General features: G+C 23.7%; 6 protein-coding genes across 6 annotated transcripts; 2 read left to right on the forward strand and 4 right to left on the reverse strand. All coding sequences in view use genetic code 6, as the record gives it.

Annotated features, from left to right (window-relative positions):
* Positions 1–659: 659 nt before the first annotated feature.
* TTHERM_00191760 (polycystin cation channel protein) lies at positions 660–2,593 on the reverse strand (the record flags this gene model as incomplete). The annotated part of the gene is made up of 3 exons (XM_001016752.2): positions 660–940; positions 1,003–1,638; positions 1,702–2,593. 3 exons carry the CDS (start codon positions 2,591–2,593, stop codon positions 660–662), a joined length of 1,809 nt encoding a protein of 602 aa, XP_001016752.2.
* A 944-nt stretch (positions 2,594–3,537) lies between these two features.
* Positions 3,538–7,471, forward strand: TTHERM_00191770 (calcium-activated chloride channel protein; the record flags this gene model as incomplete). Its single annotated transcript, XM_001016753.2, has 12 exons — positions 3,538–3,743; positions 3,796–3,856; positions 3,928–4,726; positions 4,781–4,883; positions 4,955–5,099; positions 5,161–5,392; positions 5,446–5,546; positions 5,727–5,967; positions 6,031–6,251; positions 6,312–6,729; positions 6,804–7,187; positions 7,278–7,471. The coding sequence occupies 12 exons, from the start codon at positions 3,538–3,540 to the stop codon at positions 7,469–7,471; spliced, it is 3,105 nt and encodes a 1,034-aa protein (XP_001016753.2).
* Positions 7,472–7,689: 218 nt separating this feature from the next.
* Positions 7,690–7,863, reverse strand: TTHERM_00191780 (transmembrane protein, putative; the record flags this gene model as incomplete). Its single annotated transcript, XM_001016754.1, has 1 exon — positions 7,690–7,863. One exon carries the CDS (start codon positions 7,861–7,863, stop codon positions 7,690–7,692), a length of 174 nt encoding a protein of 57 aa, XP_001016754.1.
* A 962-nt stretch (positions 7,864–8,825) lies between these two features.
* Positions 8,826–11,769, reverse strand: TTHERM_00191790 (Serine/Threonine kinase; the record flags this gene model as incomplete). The annotated part of the gene is made up of 2 exons (XM_001016755.3): positions 8,826–10,172; positions 11,092–11,769. 2 exons carry the CDS (start codon positions 11,767–11,769, stop codon positions 8,826–8,828), a joined length of 2,025 nt encoding a protein of 674 aa, XP_001016755.1.
* A 422-nt stretch (positions 11,770–12,191) lies between these two features.
* TTHERM_000191799 (hypothetical protein) lies at positions 12,192–12,500 on the reverse strand (the record flags this gene model as incomplete). The annotated part of the gene is made up of 1 exon (XM_012797779.1): positions 12,192–12,500. One exon carries the CDS (start codon positions 12,498–12,500, stop codon positions 12,192–12,194), a length of 309 nt encoding a protein of 102 aa, XP_012653233.1.
* Positions 12,501–15,359: 2,859 nt separating this feature from the next.
* TTHERM_00191800 (cytoplasmic-like aconitate hydratase) lies at positions 15,360–18,824 on the forward strand (the record flags this gene model as incomplete). The annotated part of the gene is made up of 6 exons (XM_001016756.3): positions 15,360–15,755; positions 15,895–16,324; positions 16,417–17,033; positions 17,417–17,915; positions 18,012–18,441; positions 18,500–18,824. The coding sequence occupies 6 exons, from the start codon at positions 15,360–15,362 to the stop codon at positions 18,822–18,824; spliced, it is 2,697 nt and encodes an 898-aa protein (XP_001016756.1).
* Positions 18,825–22,188: the final 3,364 nt, after the last annotated feature.

Here is a 22,188-nt window from a genome sequence, read left to right on the forward strand (position 1 = left end):
TTGCATTTATTTGTTAAATGGTAGAAGCTTGTTAATTCACTGATTGAAATTATATTGTAATATCATAATTAAAAAAATTAAACTCTTATTATCATACTTAAATAATTAAATCATTTATAATAAAAGATAAGTGTACCATAATAATTATATAATTTATAAAATGAGTAGTTTTAAAAGAAAAATGATCAGTATTAGCAATTTAAATTTAAGTTTCATATCATAAATAATCATATAATTACTGTCATTTTTTTGAAACTCAAATTATAGGTTATCCCCAAAGAATTTTTAGAATTAATGTAAGGTTTATGAGTTTGTTTTTGAGGGTCTACATATATTTTATTTAATTTATTAATATTGCATTTTTATTATTATTATTATTATAGAAATGTTAAGTAATAATTAATATATAATTTATTAAATGCACAGTTAGAAACATTACTGAAAACTGTAAATTTGAATTGTATAGCAATAGCAAATAAAATAACTAATAATACATGAGAAATTTGTTAATATTGAGTATAAAATTTTCAATTTGTTACTTAAAAATTAAATAATTTTCTTACTTTTTTAAATTTTAAAGATTTACCATAATAATAATTTTATATAATTAGAACCTAGCTAGTAAATAAGTATAAAAATAGTAAATAAATAAATAGAATTCATCTGCCCATAGTTGTTAATTAAAATTTAAGATTTCTATTCAAGTTATCTAAATTATCATGGTAAACTCTGATAAGATAATCTTTATCCTCTCTTTTTAATTTTGCTTCACCTATTTTTTTGTAAGCAGATTCCATTTCGTCAAGAATTTTTTTGATTCTTTTTGTGTTTATACGTAGCTTATTTAAAACCATATCCTTATCACTTTTAGATTAACCAACATTTTATATGATATTGTCTTCTTCCGGCTCAACATCTTAATCCAATTTTTATGCTTCTTCTAAATTTTTATTAAAATAAATTTACTTTACTTTTTATTAAATTTGAAATAATTTTTTTTACCTTCGCTTTCTTTAACTTCATTTGATTTGTCTCTTTTAGAATCATCATAGCCTTCCATAATAATAGTGATGAATACGTTTTGTACTGCAGTAAAGAAAAGAATCATGAACACTATTAAGTAAATTTATCCTAAAATACCTTCAGCCCAAGTATCCATAAATGTTTCATTCACAATATCTCCGTTACTCAAAGAAAAGAGAGTGATGATTGTGGTTGTTGTGTCTTCAAACTTTGTATATTTCCAGAATATGCACTAGCCCAAAAAAACAAAGCCAAAGAAGAAAGGAAGAACACCCAACAAGAACATAAATATATTAGAAGAAGCTTTCTGTAAAGTGGAGGTCATTAAGTTAACATTCTTGTTATATTAGAGATAGTTCAGCATAATAATCCATGCAAACATAGATCCAAAACCAATGATAGATTCTTTATAAATGAATACATTTAGATTCTATTCCATGTATGTATCTAAAATGGCTATAAAACATCCAATTATTTGAACTATATTCCCTACTATTGATACTACTATCCAGAGGTTGAAAAATTTAAGTTTATTAAAGAAACCAATATCATCCCATTACTTATTATCCTTTAGCAATTCTTCAATATCCAAATCGTCGCTGTCTTTTTTTTCCTCTATTTACAAAAAGTAGTTTTTTTTAATAAATATAGATATTCAGTAGTGTTTAAAATAAATACCTTATTCTAGTTTTTGTATGTCAAAAGAGTCGCGAACTTTTAATTTACTTTCTTCTTCTCTGTGAAAATTGAATTACTTTTAGACATTTTCGTAAATGATTTTATGCTTGATGTACTTTTTACCAACTTCATAAATATACTTGGTAGAGAGAGCTAACGAAATTATAGCAAGGATAGCAACAATACTATGAATAAAGACATAGTTATATCCAAATGTTGACTCAGTATTTTGGCCTTCACACAAGATGCTTTGTGTATCTATTGTTGCTTCTATATTAGCATAGGATTCGAAATCGTATTCAATAGTAATTGTCCACTCTAAGCAGGACTACTAATCTGGAGAGTCGCTATATCTGGTAAAAGTTTTTATGCCTTCAGAAATAAAGTTCATCTTAGTGATTTAGTTTAAAAAATTTTTAACAGAAACTTCGTCATCGATATCAAAAGGCTATTTAATGCATTTTTCAATATCAGGAATTTCTACATCTGCTTGCTAAGCATTTTCTAAATTGAATTCAGAATAGTAAATCTATAGAGAATTCTTGCTGCTTGTAATGTCAGCATACTAAAGAAGTTTATCATTCAAATTAGATAAAGTTGTGCATACATTTCTCACGTTTTCAGTAAACTGCTCTAATTTGTAAAAAGGCACAGAATTTGACTCATCATCTGAACCAAATAAAATATATTTAAAGACTTAATGCTAGGCACGAGAATGAGATGTTCTAAGAGAAACCATAGACAAAGCCTAATAGGTAGTGAATATCACTAAAAGAATATGAATTAAAAACTTCCATGGAAACCTGTTAAATTTATAGTACTTTTAAAATGGGCTCAAAGTGATCTTCTCATTGAAGCTCATTTTGTATTATCTACTTTTAATATTGTTCATTTTTTCTCAAATACTTTATTGCTTCGTATTTATCTAAGGACAGAAAATATTTTTAATATCTCCAAATTTGAAATTAATATAAATAGCTATGTAAAAAAAACTAAATATAAATGGCTTTCAACTTGATTTTCTAGCTATTATTAAAAGTTTTGTTGTTTGTTTAACTAATTATTTTGATTAAATTTTAATCAGCTTAAGATAATAATTATTAGATTGTTTAATGCAAATTTAATCTTTAATTTACAAATTCTCTCAATGAACTTATAAAATTAAAAGAAAAAAGAGGCTTGACACAATTTTTAGAAGCTTTTCAATTAGCCTATGAAATGCTCATTTTATAAACAAATAGTCTTTATTTTTAGACTTTTTCTTAAATACAATATCATTCCAAATATTATGTTGGTGCCTTTTTAACATTTTACACTAGTAGTACTACTTTTAATAATTTTTAATTCCTTAATTATAATTAAGACTAAATATTTTTTTTGTCTCTTTTTCATAAAAAGTTTAAAAAATAAATCATCTTTTTAAATTTAGTTTTCATGGTTTGAAGCAATCATTATTTTGTTTTTTAACAATTTTGTTAAAATTAAAAAGTTGTTTGTTATTCATGAGCAAAAATTAAAATAAAAATTTCTGATTTTATTTTGCTTACATCTTTTATTAAGTAACTTAAATTAAATAAATACTTGTGAATTTAATAATTTTAGATGGATATAAATATTTTAATAATCTTAAATAAAATTGAGACTAATATTCATATTAATTAAAAAATGTGAAGATATATTATAATTGATATATGTATGTATTGATACTTTCTAATATTTTTCTGATAAGGCATTACTAAAATTAACATTTTTATTATCAATTAATACTAAAAAAAACTCTTTGTATTTGGCAACAATTAAAATAGAAATAATATCTTTTATTTGTTGTATAAATTTATGATTGACAATTTAACTAGCACAAGAAATTCTCAAGGAATTAAAGAGAAGGGTGAAACATATTCCATTCAAAATAAAACCAACGATTCATATGTTTCAAATTAAAATGAGTAGCTAAATTTTGAAACATCTAAATAGCTCAACGATTAAACTATTAGTTCTAAAATTGTAATTATCTCACCAATAAGGAAAGAAAGCCAAATGAGGTAATTTAAATTTTATTGATATGCTGCATTAAATTTATTTTATGTTTAATAGCGACAAAGACTAAAACATATTTAGATTGAATACGCAAAAATTTGGCTTAGATTCATAGAATGTAATTCCTTATAAAGTCTTATTTTATAAACAATATTTTAATGTACTCCATCCATAAAATAATATATTCAGATTAACCTTGATAGAATTAGAAGTTTGATGACAAATTATGCTTCAAATAAGAGCTATTTAAAGGAAATCAATAATGTCACAAAAAAATAAAATGATCCTCATTCTTAGTCAAGAAGTTATAGTAAATCTAGCATAACTTAACTATTAAATGAAACAGAGTAACTTCCATAGTTATAAAAGTATACACTTAAGGATATATTTTATAGAACACCTATTGGTCCTGTGTTTCATGATTTTAAAAAAGAAATAGCTTAGCCAGAAGGCGAACAAAAATAATTTATGATGTAGTTTGGAGGTTCGATAATGCTCTATTTTAAAACTCTCAAACTTCTACTATTTTGCATAATCTTTATGTCTTTAATGAGTTTATTTCAACTAATATTAAATATATCTATAAATATTACAGATCCAAATGATAAAGCTTAAAAGTAACTTGATGAATTTTTATATGGAGCTTCCATAGCTCCTATTGCCTCATTAAACAGAAATTGTAATTTGAAGGAGATAAATTATTCCAATAATGATTATCAGTTTAGTTGTCCTTAAGGTTTTGTAAATGTAGATTCAATAATAATTGGGACAATTAACAATTATACAAGTTTTAATAGCAAAGATTGTTATTATTTAGATCCTTTTTTCGATGTAAATCATTTATAAGGATGGAAAAACACAACATAATACCAGGATCTGTTCAATACTTGTGATGGGTAAAAGAAGTGTAGCTTTGATATTATTTCATTGGCTTTGTAAAAAAGGGAATATTTAAATAATTTAATATATATTTCTAATTCATGCAAAGGTAATATTTATTCTTTTCTTACAAATAAATTACAATTTTAAAATAATTTAATAGGAAATTTAGAGTATTTAAGTACAATTGAAGCATAATACGTTTATTTAACTACAGTTTCGATAGCTATAGCTTATTTGATTGGTTTACTTGTTATTCTTTACTTGTAAATTTATATTTTTTTCTTTTAAATTTTAATTAAAATATAGTTTAAACTTTTTTTATTAATTTTTAAAGACTCTGGAAGATGAGAGAAAATTTTTATGAACTAACTTAAAAGCAAATGATACTATCCTCTATGTTTTCACTTGAGATATCGCCTTTTTAATTCATAGAATCTAAAGATGAAATCAAAGATTAATTATGGGAATTTATTGAGAATGTACTAAACTTTATTAATTTTAACAAGTTTTTTTTAATTTCTTTCATTTTTATTTATTTAGACTGTAAGAGAGGAATAAAGATTTGATGCTGATGATTTAATAGTTATAGATATTAATTTTTCTTAATCAAGAACTGTTTATTTGAAGCTGTAATAAGTTAAATAGCTAGTCAAAATAAGAGATGAAAACCTTGCTTCTCTACTTTCAAAATTCGAATAGATTTTTAATTTATCTAGTAAAGTAGAAATTAGCATTTAAGAACTTTAATCGTTTGGTTAAATTCTTTCATAAAGTAAAATATTTAGCTACTTTTTAATAAAAATTGTAAAAAAATTTTTTTTCAAGATAAGGAATTGCAGAAAATTATAAATAAAATAATTGATTGCTAACAAAAAGTTAGTAAAATTGTTGAAGAAGATGTCTAAAAAAATCTAGAATGCCATTTAGTAATATTTTAATATGAAATTTATTTTTTTTAGAGTAAAAAATTTTATTTATTTAAAGTTGAAATTCTTTAAAGGTTTCTCTGTTTTTTTTATTAACACAAATTTTTGAAAATTTAAAGATTTTATTTATTAGAAAAACAATCTTTCAAAAAGATTTAATTATTATTTTTATTAACTTAGATTGATTTTGCTTGGATAACTTTTGATACTATTTAAAAGAAATAAATATTTGAAAACAAAATGAAGAATATAGGCTGTTGTAAAAGAAATGAAAATCTTAAATTTTTGTAATCTTATTTAAAAGTTAGAAAAGCTCATGCATCTGATAATATAATTTGGGACCACTTATAATATTCTTCATTTTCTCTATTTTTGAGAAGATTTTTATCTGTTTTAGTCACTCTTACCCTATTTATCATATGTAACCTAATCAATTTAATAAATTATCAATTTTTATTAAATTTTGCTAAAAAAATATATATAGGTAATATGTTTATTGGCATTTTCAGATTTTCTCAAATGTTTGCAGAATCTGACAATGCGAGTTCTTAAAGCACTTTTTGGTTCCTTATAGCAATATTTGCTGTAGATAAAATACTAAAATTTGTTAATAAAAAGCTTACAAAATTTGAAAAGTATAAAACTCATAGTTACTCAAGCAAAATGCTTATTCACAAGCTATTCTTCATCGAATTACTTAACATAGTATAATTTAAATTTATTATTTATGAAGTTTTAATATGTTAAATTATTTTAATCTATTAGGTATTAATGTGTATAATCTCTAATTTCTTTTATTCGCTATAAATTTTCAAAAAAAGTGAATCTATGAAATTTATTTGGGTAGATTAACAATTTTTTATTAGTGTGGTCTAAGTGATTTCTCTTAAACTACTAATCGATATAGCTAAGCACCCTTTGGCTGTTTTTATTTACTTAATTGCTAAAAAATTAAGTTAATTTTATGATCGCAAGTTTTAAAATTCAATAAACATTTCAAGAAAACTTCTCTTGAAGGACTGGATTGAAATGTATACTTATGAGGATTTTCCATTAGAGAAAAGATACTCTTAGCTTTTAGTGACATTTTATGCTGCATTTCTTTTTGGATCAGCTGTTCCTCTTTTATTTTCGTTTGTTTTGTTTTATCTAATCTTGCTATTTTGGATTGATAAGATTTACTGTAAATATTTATATATATTTATTTATTAATTGCTCTTTTGATAAAATTTCTTTAATTTTGATATGAAAAAACAGTTTTCAGATACTCAAGGAAACCTAAAATATAAGAGTCTTAACAATTTGATGTATTTTTTAAGTTAATACAACATCTTTTCCCTTTAACTTGTTTAGCTAATTGTGTCTTTTTTGGTAGTCCTGTTTTATTTAATATTGAAGATTATTTTATGAATGATTACCTTGATTAAAATATTGATAAACTGTCTGGCTTTGCACCTATTTACAGGGATTTTTTTGGGATAAGCATAACTACTTGTTTTACTTTCATTGTTATTTTTTATTTTACTTACTAAGTTACAAGTATCTTTATAAATAACCCTCTTAGAACTATACAAAATACATTCTCCAAAAGTAAAGGCTAGCTAGTTTACAGCAATTATTCAACTTAATCTTTCTTAGAATGTAAATCAATTAATTTATTTTTTAAAATTATTATAAACAAGTTTTTCAATAAAAAAATTCTTATTTTTTTTATTAAAAAAATTAAAATAGTTTGTAATGAATAGAAAATTTTAAAGCTTAAGTTAAATTTGGAAAAAAAAATTAAGTAGTCTGTTAACTAAAATTATAAGTAAAAATTAGCAAAAGTTTTACAATACATAGATAATATAAAATTGAATTCAGTATTTAATTAAAGAAATAACAGTATTATTGGTAGCTTTGATTACTACTAAAATGAAAAATGAAGCAGTAACTTAATAATATTTATAAATGAATAATTTATGTCTATTTACTTAAACCAATCAATTTGCTATGTATATGATAAACTATGCATTTTAATACAATAACTCAAATTATTAATTATAATTCTTTAAAATCCAATTTATTTTATTGATTTATTTTTGTTATTAATGAAAAAATTTAATACGTGGAAGTATTTTATGATATCTTCAATATTAGCTTTTCAATTATTTTTATGGGAGGGACCTAAATCTTCAGGATTCATATCTGCTAAAGCCCAAAGCAGAAGACCAATACCTATTGGCATAACTATTATAGTTATAACCATGTTATTAAAGAAAATAGCTATTAAGATAAGAATAAACATAATAGCTATTTTCAAATTTTTATCAATCATTTCTATTTTTTGGTATTTACTTTTTTATTTATTTTTTAATTAATTTATCAAATTAATAATTAATTATTAAATTAATTCATAGACAGAAAAATAAAAATTTTTTTTGTGTGGCTATACTTAACTTCGTTCAAATAAATATTTTAAGCTACATGAAAAAAAAAAATTAGATAGTACTAAATTCTTGCAACATCAAATTAGAAAAGGAATGCATAAATTAATCTTAAATAAAAATATCAGTAAAAAATATTCAAATAAAAATAAAAAACAATATTAAAATATATAAAAATTGTATGCATATCTTTAAATTTCATAAAGAGAAATTAAAATTAATTTGTCCTTTTTCTTTATTGAGCTTGTTTTGTTTGATAAAAACAAAATTTAATATAGATAAAAGTTTAGTAAAATGTACTTAATTACTTGCTTACTTACTTATTTACTTAATTATTGAATTTTATAGTAATTAAAATGAAATAGTTATTAATGAACTATAAATTTAATGACAAATATGCATGCAGATTTCATTATAAATTAATTTTTTTTCATTTTGCATTCAATTAAATTCCTTCTTCTAATTGATTAATTAATTATTTATTTTTATTATTAATTAATTTCTCCTTCTCTTTAAATTAATTCCTAAAAATACTTTATCTAAACATAGCAAATTCAAATTTCTTATGGAAAAATTGTTATTACTTAGTGATAAGTGTGAGTTTAAAGAAGAAAATTATAAAAATCATTATATATATTTCAAAGATTAATTGGGTTTTAATTATCTTTCTATCTATCTATCTATCTGTTGGTGTGGTGTGATGTTTAGATTATTAGCTTGATTGGTTGGTAGATATTTATTTATGTATGTATGTTTCAATTAGGAAATTATATATTTTTATATACTTGAAAAAATAAGAAAAGTATAAGTAGTTTTTTTATTATAGATGAAAATCCTCTATTTTAATTCACTTTCAGTTATAATTTTCCTTTTCTGTACCATTCTAGGTAGGATTTACGTTAGTCATTGATCCTCTACCATTGTTGTTATTTGTGGTATTATTATTTAACATGTGAGTCAGTATATCTTTAGTATATTTAAGACGTTTTGACATTTCTGTATTAGAGCTTTCTAGTGCTGTAGATAATGGATAGTCAGTACGAGTGCCTTTACGATCTACGTATGTAACCATTTTATTTTCTGAAGAAAGCAAAATCTCTGTCTTATCTTGGAAGCTTACTTGTACGATTTTGTTTGAAAGACGGAACATAATGGCATGTTTAGTTTTCATCCACTTCTTTACATAAACATAGGGTTGCAAGTCTCCTTAGAATTATGGAACTTCTATTTGAATGTTTTATTTTTGCATTTATTCTTCCAAGTAACTCTTAAAATGAGATAGGAGTGTAACCTTCTTTTTCATCTCAGGAGGATAATCCTTCAAGGTGAATTGCTAAACGAAGTCTTATCTTTCGTTTCCAAGTCTTTCGATGTATTCTATGTTATTGGTTGTAGGGTCTAATATCACTTTTGTTGAGTCATTAAAGAAGACACCACTGCATCCGTTAGAAAGAAGATACCCTAAACCATATTTAGCTGAGTAATCTACCCATTGAGTAACCCAAACAGGTTGTACAGGTTTACCAAAATTTTATGTACCAGTTTGCATAAAACCTTTTTGTGTGCTATTAAAGTTATTTTTTGTTTTGGTGAATGTATTAAGACTTTATGCTGTTGCTAATCCAGGGGCATTAGTCTGGTTGAAAAGAGGGTTTTAAGAACCAGAGCCCATATTTTTAGTTGACATTGATGTCTTAAAGTCAGATTTTTAGAATTATTGAGTTTGTGGACGTTAATCTTTTTAGCTAGACACTTAATTCCAATTTGAAGTGGTTCCTCCAAGTGGGCGACTGGCATCTGGGACTGCACCTGTGGTTGTTTATTTAGAGTAAAGATTAGAAGTGCTTGCATTTTTACCTTTAATGTTTGTAGTTGACTAAGATGCTGAATCGGTTAGTCTCATTGGAGCTTGATTAAGCTTGAGAGCATTTCCTTATGGAAGGAATTACTTTGTGTATGAAGCTGAGGGAGGGCAAGCCAAAGTAGCCAAAGGTAGTACTTTAGGAATAGTACCACCAGTATTTAAAAAGGATGAGCTCATAATTTCATCTAACGTCGGTCTTCTTTGTGGATCTATATTCAAAATTCTAGTAATCAAGCCTCTTGCCTAATCAGAAATAGGAACGTTTTCAGGGAATCCATAAGAGATATTTCTAATTTTTTTGTATGTGGTCTTGACATCAGGAGTTTCAAATGGTGGCTATTATATACAATTATGTTTAATTTATTTTTATAGGATTTATTTTGACTGCTTAAAATCGCTTTAAAAATTTTACATCCCTTAATCATAGCTATTTTAAAATTAAGTAGTTATTGAATATTTATTAGCCTTTAAAAAAAAAATACTTGATTTGAAAAGATTTGCTAAAAAAATTAAATCTTATTGAAGCTCTATTTTGTAGTTAAGCAGTTTTTTGTAAAAGAAAAATATTTTAAAAGCGAAGATAATTTATTTGTCTGCATTAAAAAATGTTATTTGCTATTGAAATGAATACTCGCTAAGTTTTCGATTAAGTATAAAAAATAAGCCCATCAAAAGAATTTCAATTTAAAGAAGTGATTTAAAAACTTAGCTCAATATTAGCTTAAATTAATTTAATTTCTAAAATTTAAAAATAAATAATTTGTATGCTTATCTCAAATAATTCTGATTCAGTCTATTTTTGATAATTTTTTTTTTCTATATAAATATTAGCTCTTTTTATTGTATCATGCTAATTTATAAATAGAGTGTTTAGTTGAATTGCTCGCTCCCTTCTACTTTCAAAAAATAAATATTTGTTTGTTTGTTTGATTGATTGATTGATTATTTATTTTTTTGAAAAGAAAGTATGTGAAAAATATATTTGATTATCATTTTGCAAATAAGCTGTGAAATAAATAAATATTTTTTCTTTGTTTCTTTCTTATTTTATATATAGCTATATAGATATCAATTTATTCAGTTAGTAAATAGAATTTAATTTCTTATTTTCTTCAACTATTTGCTTTCAAAATTAATGTAATACTTGCTTATTATCTTTGTGTATTACTCCAATTATAACTCTAGTTTGGGATAGGGCTTTTTCTCATGCAAATAGCTGTTTTTGGATTAATTTGTAAATTTTTATGATGATTACCTTTCCTATTAGGAGTGTATAAATGATAACTCCCAATGACCAAATGTCAACCTAATAAGAATGACCAGTTTTTCCATCTAAAATTTCTGGAGCAATGTAGTTAGGTGTACCACAAATTGTATGCTTTTTTTCTCCGTCAAATTCTAGCTTTGTAGCAAGACCGAAGTCACCTAGCTTAATTTCCATCTTCTCATTTAGGAAAAGATTACCTAGTTTTAAATCTCTGTGGATTACTTTATGACTGTGTAAATATTTAAGTGCATTAACTATTTAAACAACATAACACTAAACTTCGAGTTCAGTCAATCTCTTACGTCTTTTAATTAATTCGTTTAGGGTATGGTTAGTGCAGAGCTCTAGTAAAATGTATACGTTCTCATGATCTTCAAAGACATGTTCAAATGCTACAACATGCTAATGATTTAAACTTTTATGAATTTTAATTTCTGAAATGAGTTTTTGACGAGCTCTATTTTTTGTTAAGGTCTGTTTTGGAATTATTTTTGCTGCAATAATTTTCTTAGTTTCTAAATTTGTTACTTCGTAGCACTTAGCAAAGCCACCTTTACCTAATAGCTTGCCTCGTAAATACTTCTTGACAGCCATCTCACCATTTACTTTTGAAATTTTTTCTTCAATGATGATTAATTAATCTTTACCTTCGTTTGCCTTATCCATTTTTTATAATATTTTTCAATTCAATAGAAATTCAATATAGTTGTTGAAGCTGAAGGGTTTCTAATATTTTAATAGGAGTCTATCTAAACTAAAATAGTATGTTAGTAAGTAATTAATATTTTATAAGTTTCGATTGCGAAAGAAAATAATTTATTCTTTTTTTAAATTTCTTCACAATGAAATTTTTATGATCTCTTTTTTCTTTTTGTTTTATTTGCTATTTTAAAAATTTCCGTTTACTTTATTTAATACTATTTTTTTCTTCTTCCTGTATGAAGTTTTGTAAAATAAGTTCATATAAATAACAATACTTTAAATTATTTATTTGATTTCTATCACTTGAATTTCATCAAAACACACATACAAATAATCAAACAAATCTTTTTACTTTCAAAAACCCTTATTATTGCTATAGCCTATATTCAAAATTTCTCAATTTATTCATAAAACTTTGTTTTTACTCTTTCTTTTTTGCATAGGCTTTTTTGTTTGCTTGTTTTCTTATTTATTTATTTGCTATACTCCTTTAATCTATCAAATAAATTTTTGATTGAATATATATAAATATATTTATAAAAAGTCTTATTCATAGTTTCATTTGTATTCATTTGTTAATTTTTGTATGACTTTTGACAAAAACTATAAATCTCTTTATCATTTTTGTTTATAATATTAACTTACTAACTATCTATCTATCTATTTATCTAAGCTAATAATTTTTACATATTCATTCATTCCATACTATTCAAAATAAAGCCATTAGTAAAAATTTATAATTATTAAATTCAATTAAAAGAATAAATACCAATTTAAAGTTTCAGAATTTTTTTATAGCAATTTTAGTTTGAAAATAGTTAATTGTTTGAAAAATTGAATTTATTAAAAACAAATAAATAAATACCTTCTTTCAAATTCAAACAAATTTACTTATTTTCATATTTTTAACATATCTACTGAAATATAAATTTTTAAATTACTTTGATTATGATATCTACTTCTTATTTATTTTTTAAATTTATTTGAAAACCTACACCATCCATATATAAAATTATTTATTATTCTTTTTAAATAAAAGATAGCAAAGCAAGCTCAGTAAAATTTATTATTATTTTGCAAAAATACTTTGATAACTTAAAAGAAATGAAAAATAGAAAATATAAATATATATTTAAATTCAGTAATAAGTTATAGAATATTATAAGAAATAAAAAAGATTACCCGCCTACTTAGAGTTATCATATCAGCTGAAAATATAACACTATTTGATGCGAAAAATAATTTATATTATTTAAACATTTTTAGCAAAAAGGGCTTGAGGTAAGCTCAAACTATTTAATTTAGATTAACGAACATTTTTAAAATTTAAATTTATCAATCAAACTACACTTAATCATTAAAATTAATTTTGGGATAAATTTTAAATATTCTATACAAAGATTATTTTTTTGTTCTAAATAATAACTATTGTAATTTAAATAAATTAATACCATTTTTTAAAAAGAATAGATTTGATTAAAATATTTAATAAAATTACTACCTATATATATTGATAGCATCATAAAAATAAAAATGAAATAATAAAAATAGGTTTAGATCATTGAATTAAACACACATTTTAATTTTAGTATTTGACACAAGAAGAATTATAAAGTTATCTTGCAATAAGAAATTAAATATGGTATATTTAGATGTTTTATACTGAAATAATTGAATACTTCAATAAAAATTAAATCAAATTTATTTGAAAAAGCTTTATTAATTTTTTTCCAAAAAATATTTTTTATTATTAAATTTTATTAATTTAAATAAAATAAATGTAAATTACATAAAATCCATTAAATTAGAGTTAGATTTTTCAAGTTTTATGCTCTTTTAAATTAAAAATCCAAATTGTAAACAAAAATATTAATAAATTCTAAAATAAAACTATTATAAATTTCTGTAATTAAATAAAGGCGATAAATATTTTTAAGTTATTAATTATTTTATTCATGTTTTATAAAGTATATTTACATGTATAGCTATTTTAAAAATATTTAGTTTTATGTGATAATATTTATTTAATTATTTATCGATTTAATTTATAAACTAAATTACTTTTTATATAACTTAATACAAAATGTTAAAATAAATTTAAAAAAAATAATTTTGAGATAATAAAATAATGAATTTTGTTAATTTTATTTTATTTTTTTAATTAAAAATTATAGAATGTAAAATTTAATGATATTAGTATATTCTCTAATTTAATATAATTAATTTATTTAATATTTATTTTAAATTATTATTTTTTTATTTATTTTTATAAATTTTTAGATTCTCTGAAAACTTTTGATATCTAAATAGAATATTTTGGAATTTGAAATGGAAATATGATCGGAAACTATTACAAACAAATTGCTTCAATTTGCGAATGATTGCATTTCACTATAAGATAATAATTTAATTTTTCTTATAAATGATATTATAATTTTTAAAAAATTAATTCTTATATTTTTTAAAATATCTTTTTTTTAATCTAAAAATAGATTAACATATTTTTTTTGATAAAAAAAAATACTCAATCTTTTTTATCATCTTTAATCCTTATGAGAAAGTTTTTAAAAAAACCATATTAATTATTAGATTTTAACATTGAAATATTGAGAATAGTGCCAGAATTTACAGTAAACTTCATAGCAAATTGACATTTTTTGTGATTCCAAAATCTTTTAGAAACAATTATTATTGACGATAAATTAAGCAGATAATATCTTTCTCTGACGATATATTATCAGATAATACGTTATAAAAAGGTTTGGGCTTTGATCGCTAGTAGAAAAAAAATAAATTAATTATTTTTTTATGATGTTAGATCGATTGCGCATGCAAAATTGCAGATATGATGATATAATAAATACAAATTAAGCTTAAAAATATGATTTTACATGAATATAATACAATAAAAAAATTTTTGAAATGTATTAAAAAAAATGAATCCAGTTTATTTTCTGTTTGTAATGTTAAAAGTAATTAGTATAATAGATTGCTCATAGATTATTCAATTGTGGTATGTAATTTAATAAATAATCTATTAAAGTGACGTTGAATAGTGTAAATTGTGTTATCGATTATTTCTAGAAGATGCCTTTCTCCTAAATAAAACAAATTTTAAAATAATAAGTAAAAACATGTTGGTTTCTCTTAATAGGCAAATACTGTGAATGATTACAACATTTAAAGTATTGATAATTAAATTAGTTAAATATTAACTATCTATTCTTTCATTAAAGATGTAAGATGATACAAATAAGAATAATAAAATCATCTGTATAATGTAAAATGAAGCATCAAATAGATTTTCTGAGAATTTATTATATATTAAGTAAAAAAAATTGTGTTGTGTATGTGCTTCTTGCAAATAATCATGCAAGTAGTGTGTATTTTTAATTCTATTCAAACACATATTTACGTCATCAAACACATGAAATTTCCAAAAAGTATTTAAATTGTTAGGTATTGTATCTTTTTTTATCTTATAATCTTATCAAAAACAAGAAAAACTTAAAAATTTTATTTCATCAACCTTTAAAAAAATAACCAAATCAAAAATGGCTGAAATTAGACCTAACCCTTTTGAAAAAATTTTGAAAGAAGTTCCTGGATTATAAGGAAAGAAGTTCTTCTCTTTGAACGATTTAAATGACCCCAGAGTCGCTAAGCTCCCTTACTCTATCAGAGTTTTGTTGGAAGTTGCAGTCAGAAATTGTGATGAATTCAACATCAAGTCAGCTGATGTTGAAAAGATTCTTGACTGGTAAGTTAACTCAACCAAGGATATTGAAATTCCTTTCAAGCCTGCTCGTGTCATCTTGCAAGATTTCACTGGTGTCCCTCTTGTCGTCGATCTCGCTGCCATGAGAGACGCTATCAAGAGACTCGGTGGTGATCCTAAGAAGATCAATCCTGCTTGCTAAGTCGACTTGGTTATTGATCACTCCATCTAGGTAAAAGACAATATAAATATAATAACTCTCATTATAACATTTTCAAATCCAAATCAATTTATTGATAAAATGCTTATCCTATAGCTAGCTTTAATTTTTAAACTAGAGTAAATTAATTTATTATTTCATAACAATAAAGGTCGAGTACGCTAAAACTTTAGATGCTCTCCAAAAGAATGAAGAATTAGAATTCTACAACAACAAGGAACGTTTCGAATTCTTGAGATGGGGTCAAAATGCCTTTGAAAACTTCAGCATTGTTCCTCCTGGTTCTGGTATTGTCCACTAAGTTAACTTAGAATACATAGCCAAGGTCGTCTTCGAAGACAAAAACAATGTTCTCTATCCTGATTCCGTCGTTGGTACTGACTCCCACACTACCATGATTAACGGTTTGGGTGTCCTCGGTTGGGGTGTCGGTGGTATTGAAGCTGAATCAAACATGCTCGGTGAATGCTCTGCAATGGTTCTCCCCGAAGTTGTTGGTTTCTATCTCTCCGGTGAACTCCCCAAGACTGCCACTGCTACTGATCTTGTCCTTACCTGCACTTAAATGCTCAGAAAGAGAGGTATATATGAATCATAATTAAAATTAGAATTTATTTTTATTTTTGATGATTTTTCCTATGTAAATTCATTATTTTTCCTTCTAAAAAATTAGGTGTTGTTGGTAAATTTGTTGAATTCTACGGTCCTGGTGTCAAGAATTTAACTTTGGCTGACAGAGCCACTGTTGCTAACATGGCTCCTGAATACGGTGCCACCACTGGTTTCTTCCCTGTTGATGAATAAACTATTGCCTTCTTGAGATAAACTGGAAGATCTGAAGAAACAATCAAGAACGTTGAAGCTTACTACAAAGCTCAAGGTCTCTTCAGAGTTTATGATGGTACTCAACAAGACCCCGTCTACTCTGGTGAAGTATTGAAGTTAGATCTTGCCACTGTTGTACCTTCTTTGGCTGGTCCTAAACGTCCTATGGATCGTGTTGCTCTCAGCGATCTCTAAAAGGAATTCTCTGAAGGTTTATCTAAGCCTGTTACTTTCAAGACCTTTGGTGTCCCTGCTGATAAGGTTGATTTGGAAGTTAAATACAATTTAAATGGTGAAGAATTTACCTTCAGACATGGCTAAGTTTTGATTGCTGCTATTACCTCTTGCACCAACACTTCAAACCCTGGTGTTATGCTTGCTGCTGGTCTTCTTGCTAAGAATGCCGTCCAAAAAGGTCTTAAGGTTCCTGCTTACGTTAAGACTTCTCTTTCTCCTGGTTCTTAGGTAAATAAATAAATAAATTAATGAAATTACTTCAAATATTTTAGATAGATCAAGTCTAATTAATGAAAGATAACAAACACAATTTGCTTTAAATAAATATAAAAGATTTTCAAAAATAAATAAAATATCAAATAGGTTTTTTTTTAAAAATGATAAATAAAAAAATAAGCAACTAAAATTTATAGATTCAAAAATATGATTTAAAAAGACCAAGTCTAAATAAAATGAAAAAGCAACCAAACAATTTTATAATACAGCTTAGCAAATTAATTGAATACTAAAAATAGATTTTAATTGAACATGGAAAAAATTTTGTTATATTTAACAAATTTAGAGAAACGATAATTGAATTATAATAATCTAATGCATTCTTTTTAAAATAGGTTGTCACCAAGTATTACGAAAAGGCTGGAGTTACTGACTTCATGAATACCTTAGGTTTCACCCATGCTGGTTATGGTTGCATGACTTGCATTGGTAACTCTGGTGACTTTGTTGATCCTGTTCTTAACTAAGTTGTTAAGGATAACGATTTTGTTGCTGCTGCCGTTCTCTCTGGTAACAGAAACTTCGAAGGTAGAGTTCACCCTTAAACAAGAGCTAACTATTTGGCTTCTCCTCCTTTGGTTGTTGCCTATGCTCTTGCTGGTAACGTTAACTTTAACTTCGAAACTCAACCTTTGGGCAAGGACTAAAACGGTAACGACGTTTTCTTGAGAGATATCTGGCCTTCCAGAGAAGAAGTTGAAGCTCTTGCTGCTAAGATCATTACTCCTGAAATGTTCACTGAAAACTACTCAAGAATTGCTAAGGGAACTGATAGATGGAACAGTCTTTAAGTCAAGTAAGGAATCCAATACGAATGGAAGGAAGAATCTACTTGTAATACATTTTATATAATATTCAAAAATAATATTTATTTATTTATTTATTTTTACTTTTACAACATACTCAAAAATTTATATTTATTTTAATTAGATATTCACAATCCTCCTTTCTTCAACTGCCAATTGGAATTAACTCCAGTAAAGAGCATTGAAAACGCCTACTGCTTAGGTAACTTTGGTGACTCCATCACTACTGATCATATCTCCCCTGCTGGTAACATTGCTAAGGACTCCCCTGCTGGTAAATATTTGTTAGAAAGAGGTGTTCCTTAAAAGGATTTCAACTCTTATGGTGCTCGTAGAGGTAACGATGAAGTTATGGCTAGAGGTACCTTTGCTAACGTTAGACTCGTTAACAAGTTATTAGGTGGCAAGGTTGGTCCCAACACCGTTCACATTCCTACTGGCGAAGTTCTTTCTATTTTCGATGCTGCCAACAGATACATTCAAGCTGGTATTCCCACTGTTATTTTTGGTGGTAAAGAATATGGTACTGGTTCATCTCGTGATTGGGCTGCCAAGTAAACATTTAATTATTAGTTATTCCTTTATTAAAAATATAAATCAACTATAAATTAGGGGTCCCTTCTTACAAGGTGTCAAGGTTGTCATTGCTTAATCTTACGAAAGAATCCACAGATCTAACCTCATTGGTATGGGTATTCTTCCTTTAGAATTCAAGGAAGGTGAAAGTGCTGATACTTTAGGTTTAACTGGTAAGGAAAGATACACTATTGACTTACAAGAAGGTAACTTGAAGGTTAACTAAGACGTTGTTGTTAAGGTTGATGATGGTAGAACCTTCACTACTAAGTGCAGATTAGATACTGACGTCGAAGTTCAATACTTCAAGCACGGTGGTATTCTCCTTTACGTTCTCCGTAAACTTGCTTCTTCTAAGTGATATAAACTATAAATAATAATAATCTCTATATTCTATTTTTAAATAACACATATTCTTTTTATAAATGTATTTCATTCATTATAATATCTTACTAAATTTATTACAATTAACCTTAATTTAAGTAAAAAAAAAATATTATAAAAATTCTAAATAAATATTTATATGAAATGAATTTAATCAGGATTATAAGAATTATATTAATAAAGTATTAAATAAATTATAAAAAATGAAAAACAAATATTTTTTATATTCTAAATAAATACTTTAAATGAAAAAAATTTTATAAGAATTTAAAGAGTTTTTTAGATAAAGTATTAAATAAATTATAAAAAATAAGAAAAAAACAAACATTTTTTATATTCTAAATAAATATTTTATATGAAAAGAATTTTATAAGAATATAAAGAGTTGTATAGATAAAGTATTAAATAAATTATAAAAAATAAGAAATAAACATTTTTGAAAAAAAAAATATAAATATTAAACAGATATTTTAAAATGTATAAAATTGAAGTAATTTTTATATATATTTCTAAAGTATTTTTTAAATATTAGCTAAGATAATTCATATCTCAAATAGCAAAATTAATTTAACAAAATACTTTTTACATTTATTTAGGATTACATTATCTTTGAATTAGAAATATGACTAGAAAATATTTAAATAAGTATTTTTTAAATAAATTTAAGAAACAAAGATTTATTATTACATAAATAAATTATATTTTCACTTATTAAAGCGTTTTTTTAGTAATTTTTTCAATTTTGAATTAACTGCTTTGGTGATTTATTGTAATTTAAATTGGTTTTTGTATAATTAAACAAAAAATTGTTTCAAATACTCAATGATTTGAATATAAATAATAATTGTGCTTTATCTAATTAAGAATTCTTTTGAGTTATATTTAAAAGAAAAGATTATAATATCTCTTAATTTTATGAGTATATTTCTAAATTATTTGCATAGGAATAATTTAAAAAAGTTAGATATCAAATGAAGTAGTTTGTAATTAACCTTTTAATCGTTTCTCATTAAATAAATGTAATAAACCAAAAATTAATATTATTTAAATTAAATATATAAAGAAATAAGCATTTAAAGATAGGAATACTTACAACCTATATATTATTTAATCTGATTTTTATTTTTCTTTTTAAATAAATTGGACATTTCAACTAATTTTTTTTGTAAATTTATATTTGAATTTATAATTTTATTCTAAATAATAATAAATCAAGAAATCCATTTATTGAAAGTAATTTGAGATATATTGTTCACGCACCTGATTATTTAGTTTATTACTTAAAAAAATTGTAAAGAGATCAAGCAAAAATTTAAATTTGCATTATTTTTCTCCTAAATTTTATTTAAAAATTTTTTAACTTAATTTTTTAAAAACTTCCAATGCATCATACTTGACTTATAACTCTTATTTGTTAATAAAATAAATTTACTTTAGCAAATTTATTGAACATTTTGGAAATAAAAATACTTACTATTAAATGAGAAAAATTAAATTTTGAAAAATTATTGAGGTATATTTTTATGTAAATAATTTATTTATTTTTTAAATTTCTAAAGATTACACTTTATAAGGTTTAAAAATACTTAACACTAAAAAATCAACTTTTAGCTTAATTTTAAAAAGTTATTTTTATCCTTCATTCTCAAAATTTGCTAATTTTTAACAATATTTTTAGTCTAACTATTCAAATAAAAGAATTAAATAAATTAAAGCATTCAGCTAAACATAGTTATTTGCTAACTCTTATTATCAAATATTTTACTTAAGTGTAATTTAATTTGATATAATAGAATCTATATATAATTAAGATTTTAACAAATAATAATTTTCTATCTGAATTATTTCTTCTTATAGATCAACAAATAATCTTCGTTAAAAGCTTTAATAAAAATAGAATTCTAATTTAAAAAAATCTTAAATTAAAAAAAAATGTACTTTAAACCTATTTCTAAATTAAGGAGTCAAAGTACATTTTTTTACATTTTGATTACTCCTTGTCAAATTATATTGTTAATTTATTTTTTAGAGGTTTTCTCATTAATCGATTTAAATAAACAAAAGTTGAAATTTTGAAAATGAGCAAACCCAGACAGATATTATTTAATTTCAAAAAATGATTATCTTATTTATGTATGAAATTAGAGGTAGAAATAAAAAACAAACGATTTCAAAAGCCAAACAAAAAGATAATAAGATGCTATCTGATTTGATTTGATTTGATTAGATTTGGGGAATGGGGAGAAAGAGAAAAAGATATAGATAAATTGATCTTTATCTAAATTAAAAAATTATGATCAAGATATATATATATATATTTGATAATTTTATTACTTTTGTATATTTCTTTTCAAAGTTATTTACTCTATTTAAATAGAAATACTATATTTCTGATTGGGTTTTTGTTTGTTTTTTGTTTATATATAAATAGATTCTAACTCATTACAGGAATTTAATATTAATTGTTTTATATTTAAAGGAGAATGGAAGAGTAAAACTTCTTTTCAATTTATATAATTAATAATCTAAAAAAAGTATATTGTAATCTTGACTCTGTCTTTTTTTAGATTATTTAAATGAATATTTTTTCCCCCTTTGGTTATATGCTTGTAAAATTAAATAAGAAGAATATACATTAAAATGGTAAAAATTTCAAAGGGAAAGGTGCATTTTAGTTAAATAAAATAAAAATATTTTTTGTATCACATCTTACGAAACAAATAAAAACAAATTTTAAATATTTCAAATTAGATGGATAAGGAGAAACTAAAGAATTAAAATTTACGAAATCTTAAAATTAAAATTGCGAGCGTATTTGTAATTGTAAGAAATAAAAGGGAAATGTTAACTACAGAATCATTACAATTTTCAATTTTTATTTATTGATAATAGAAAGATTAATAACTAGATAGATAGATAAATCATAAAGTTAATAGCCAACATAAAAATTTATTAAGATCAACTGATTTCTATGAGTTAATAATTTATTTATTTATTCTCTTAATAATAAATATGAAAAGGTATTTTGTTTATTTATTTATTAATTGTTTTCATTTTTAACTTTTTTTGTTCTTTACTCATGATTGATCTTCTTATCAAAATTAATATAAATTTTAGAGATTATCAATAATAATAATAATTTGATTAATAGAAAGAATAAAAGAAAACTAAATTTAATAACTCATAACCCACCTTTGTTTTGATATCATAAATTTAATTGAAGCAAACAAATTGAATAAAATATTCAAGATAAATTATCAAAAACTAACACAATATTTTAAGTAAAAAATTTTGTAAAAACCCCTTCAAACTAAATAAAACCAACATCTATCTCTACTAAA

This window comes from Tetrahymena thermophila (assembly GCF_000189635.1).
Source record: "Tetrahymena thermophila SB210 genomic scaffold scf_8254638, whole genome shotgun sequence".
In the NCBI taxonomy this organism is placed as follows: domain Eukaryota; phylum Ciliophora; class Oligohymenophorea; order Hymenostomatida; family Tetrahymenidae; genus Tetrahymena; species Tetrahymena thermophila.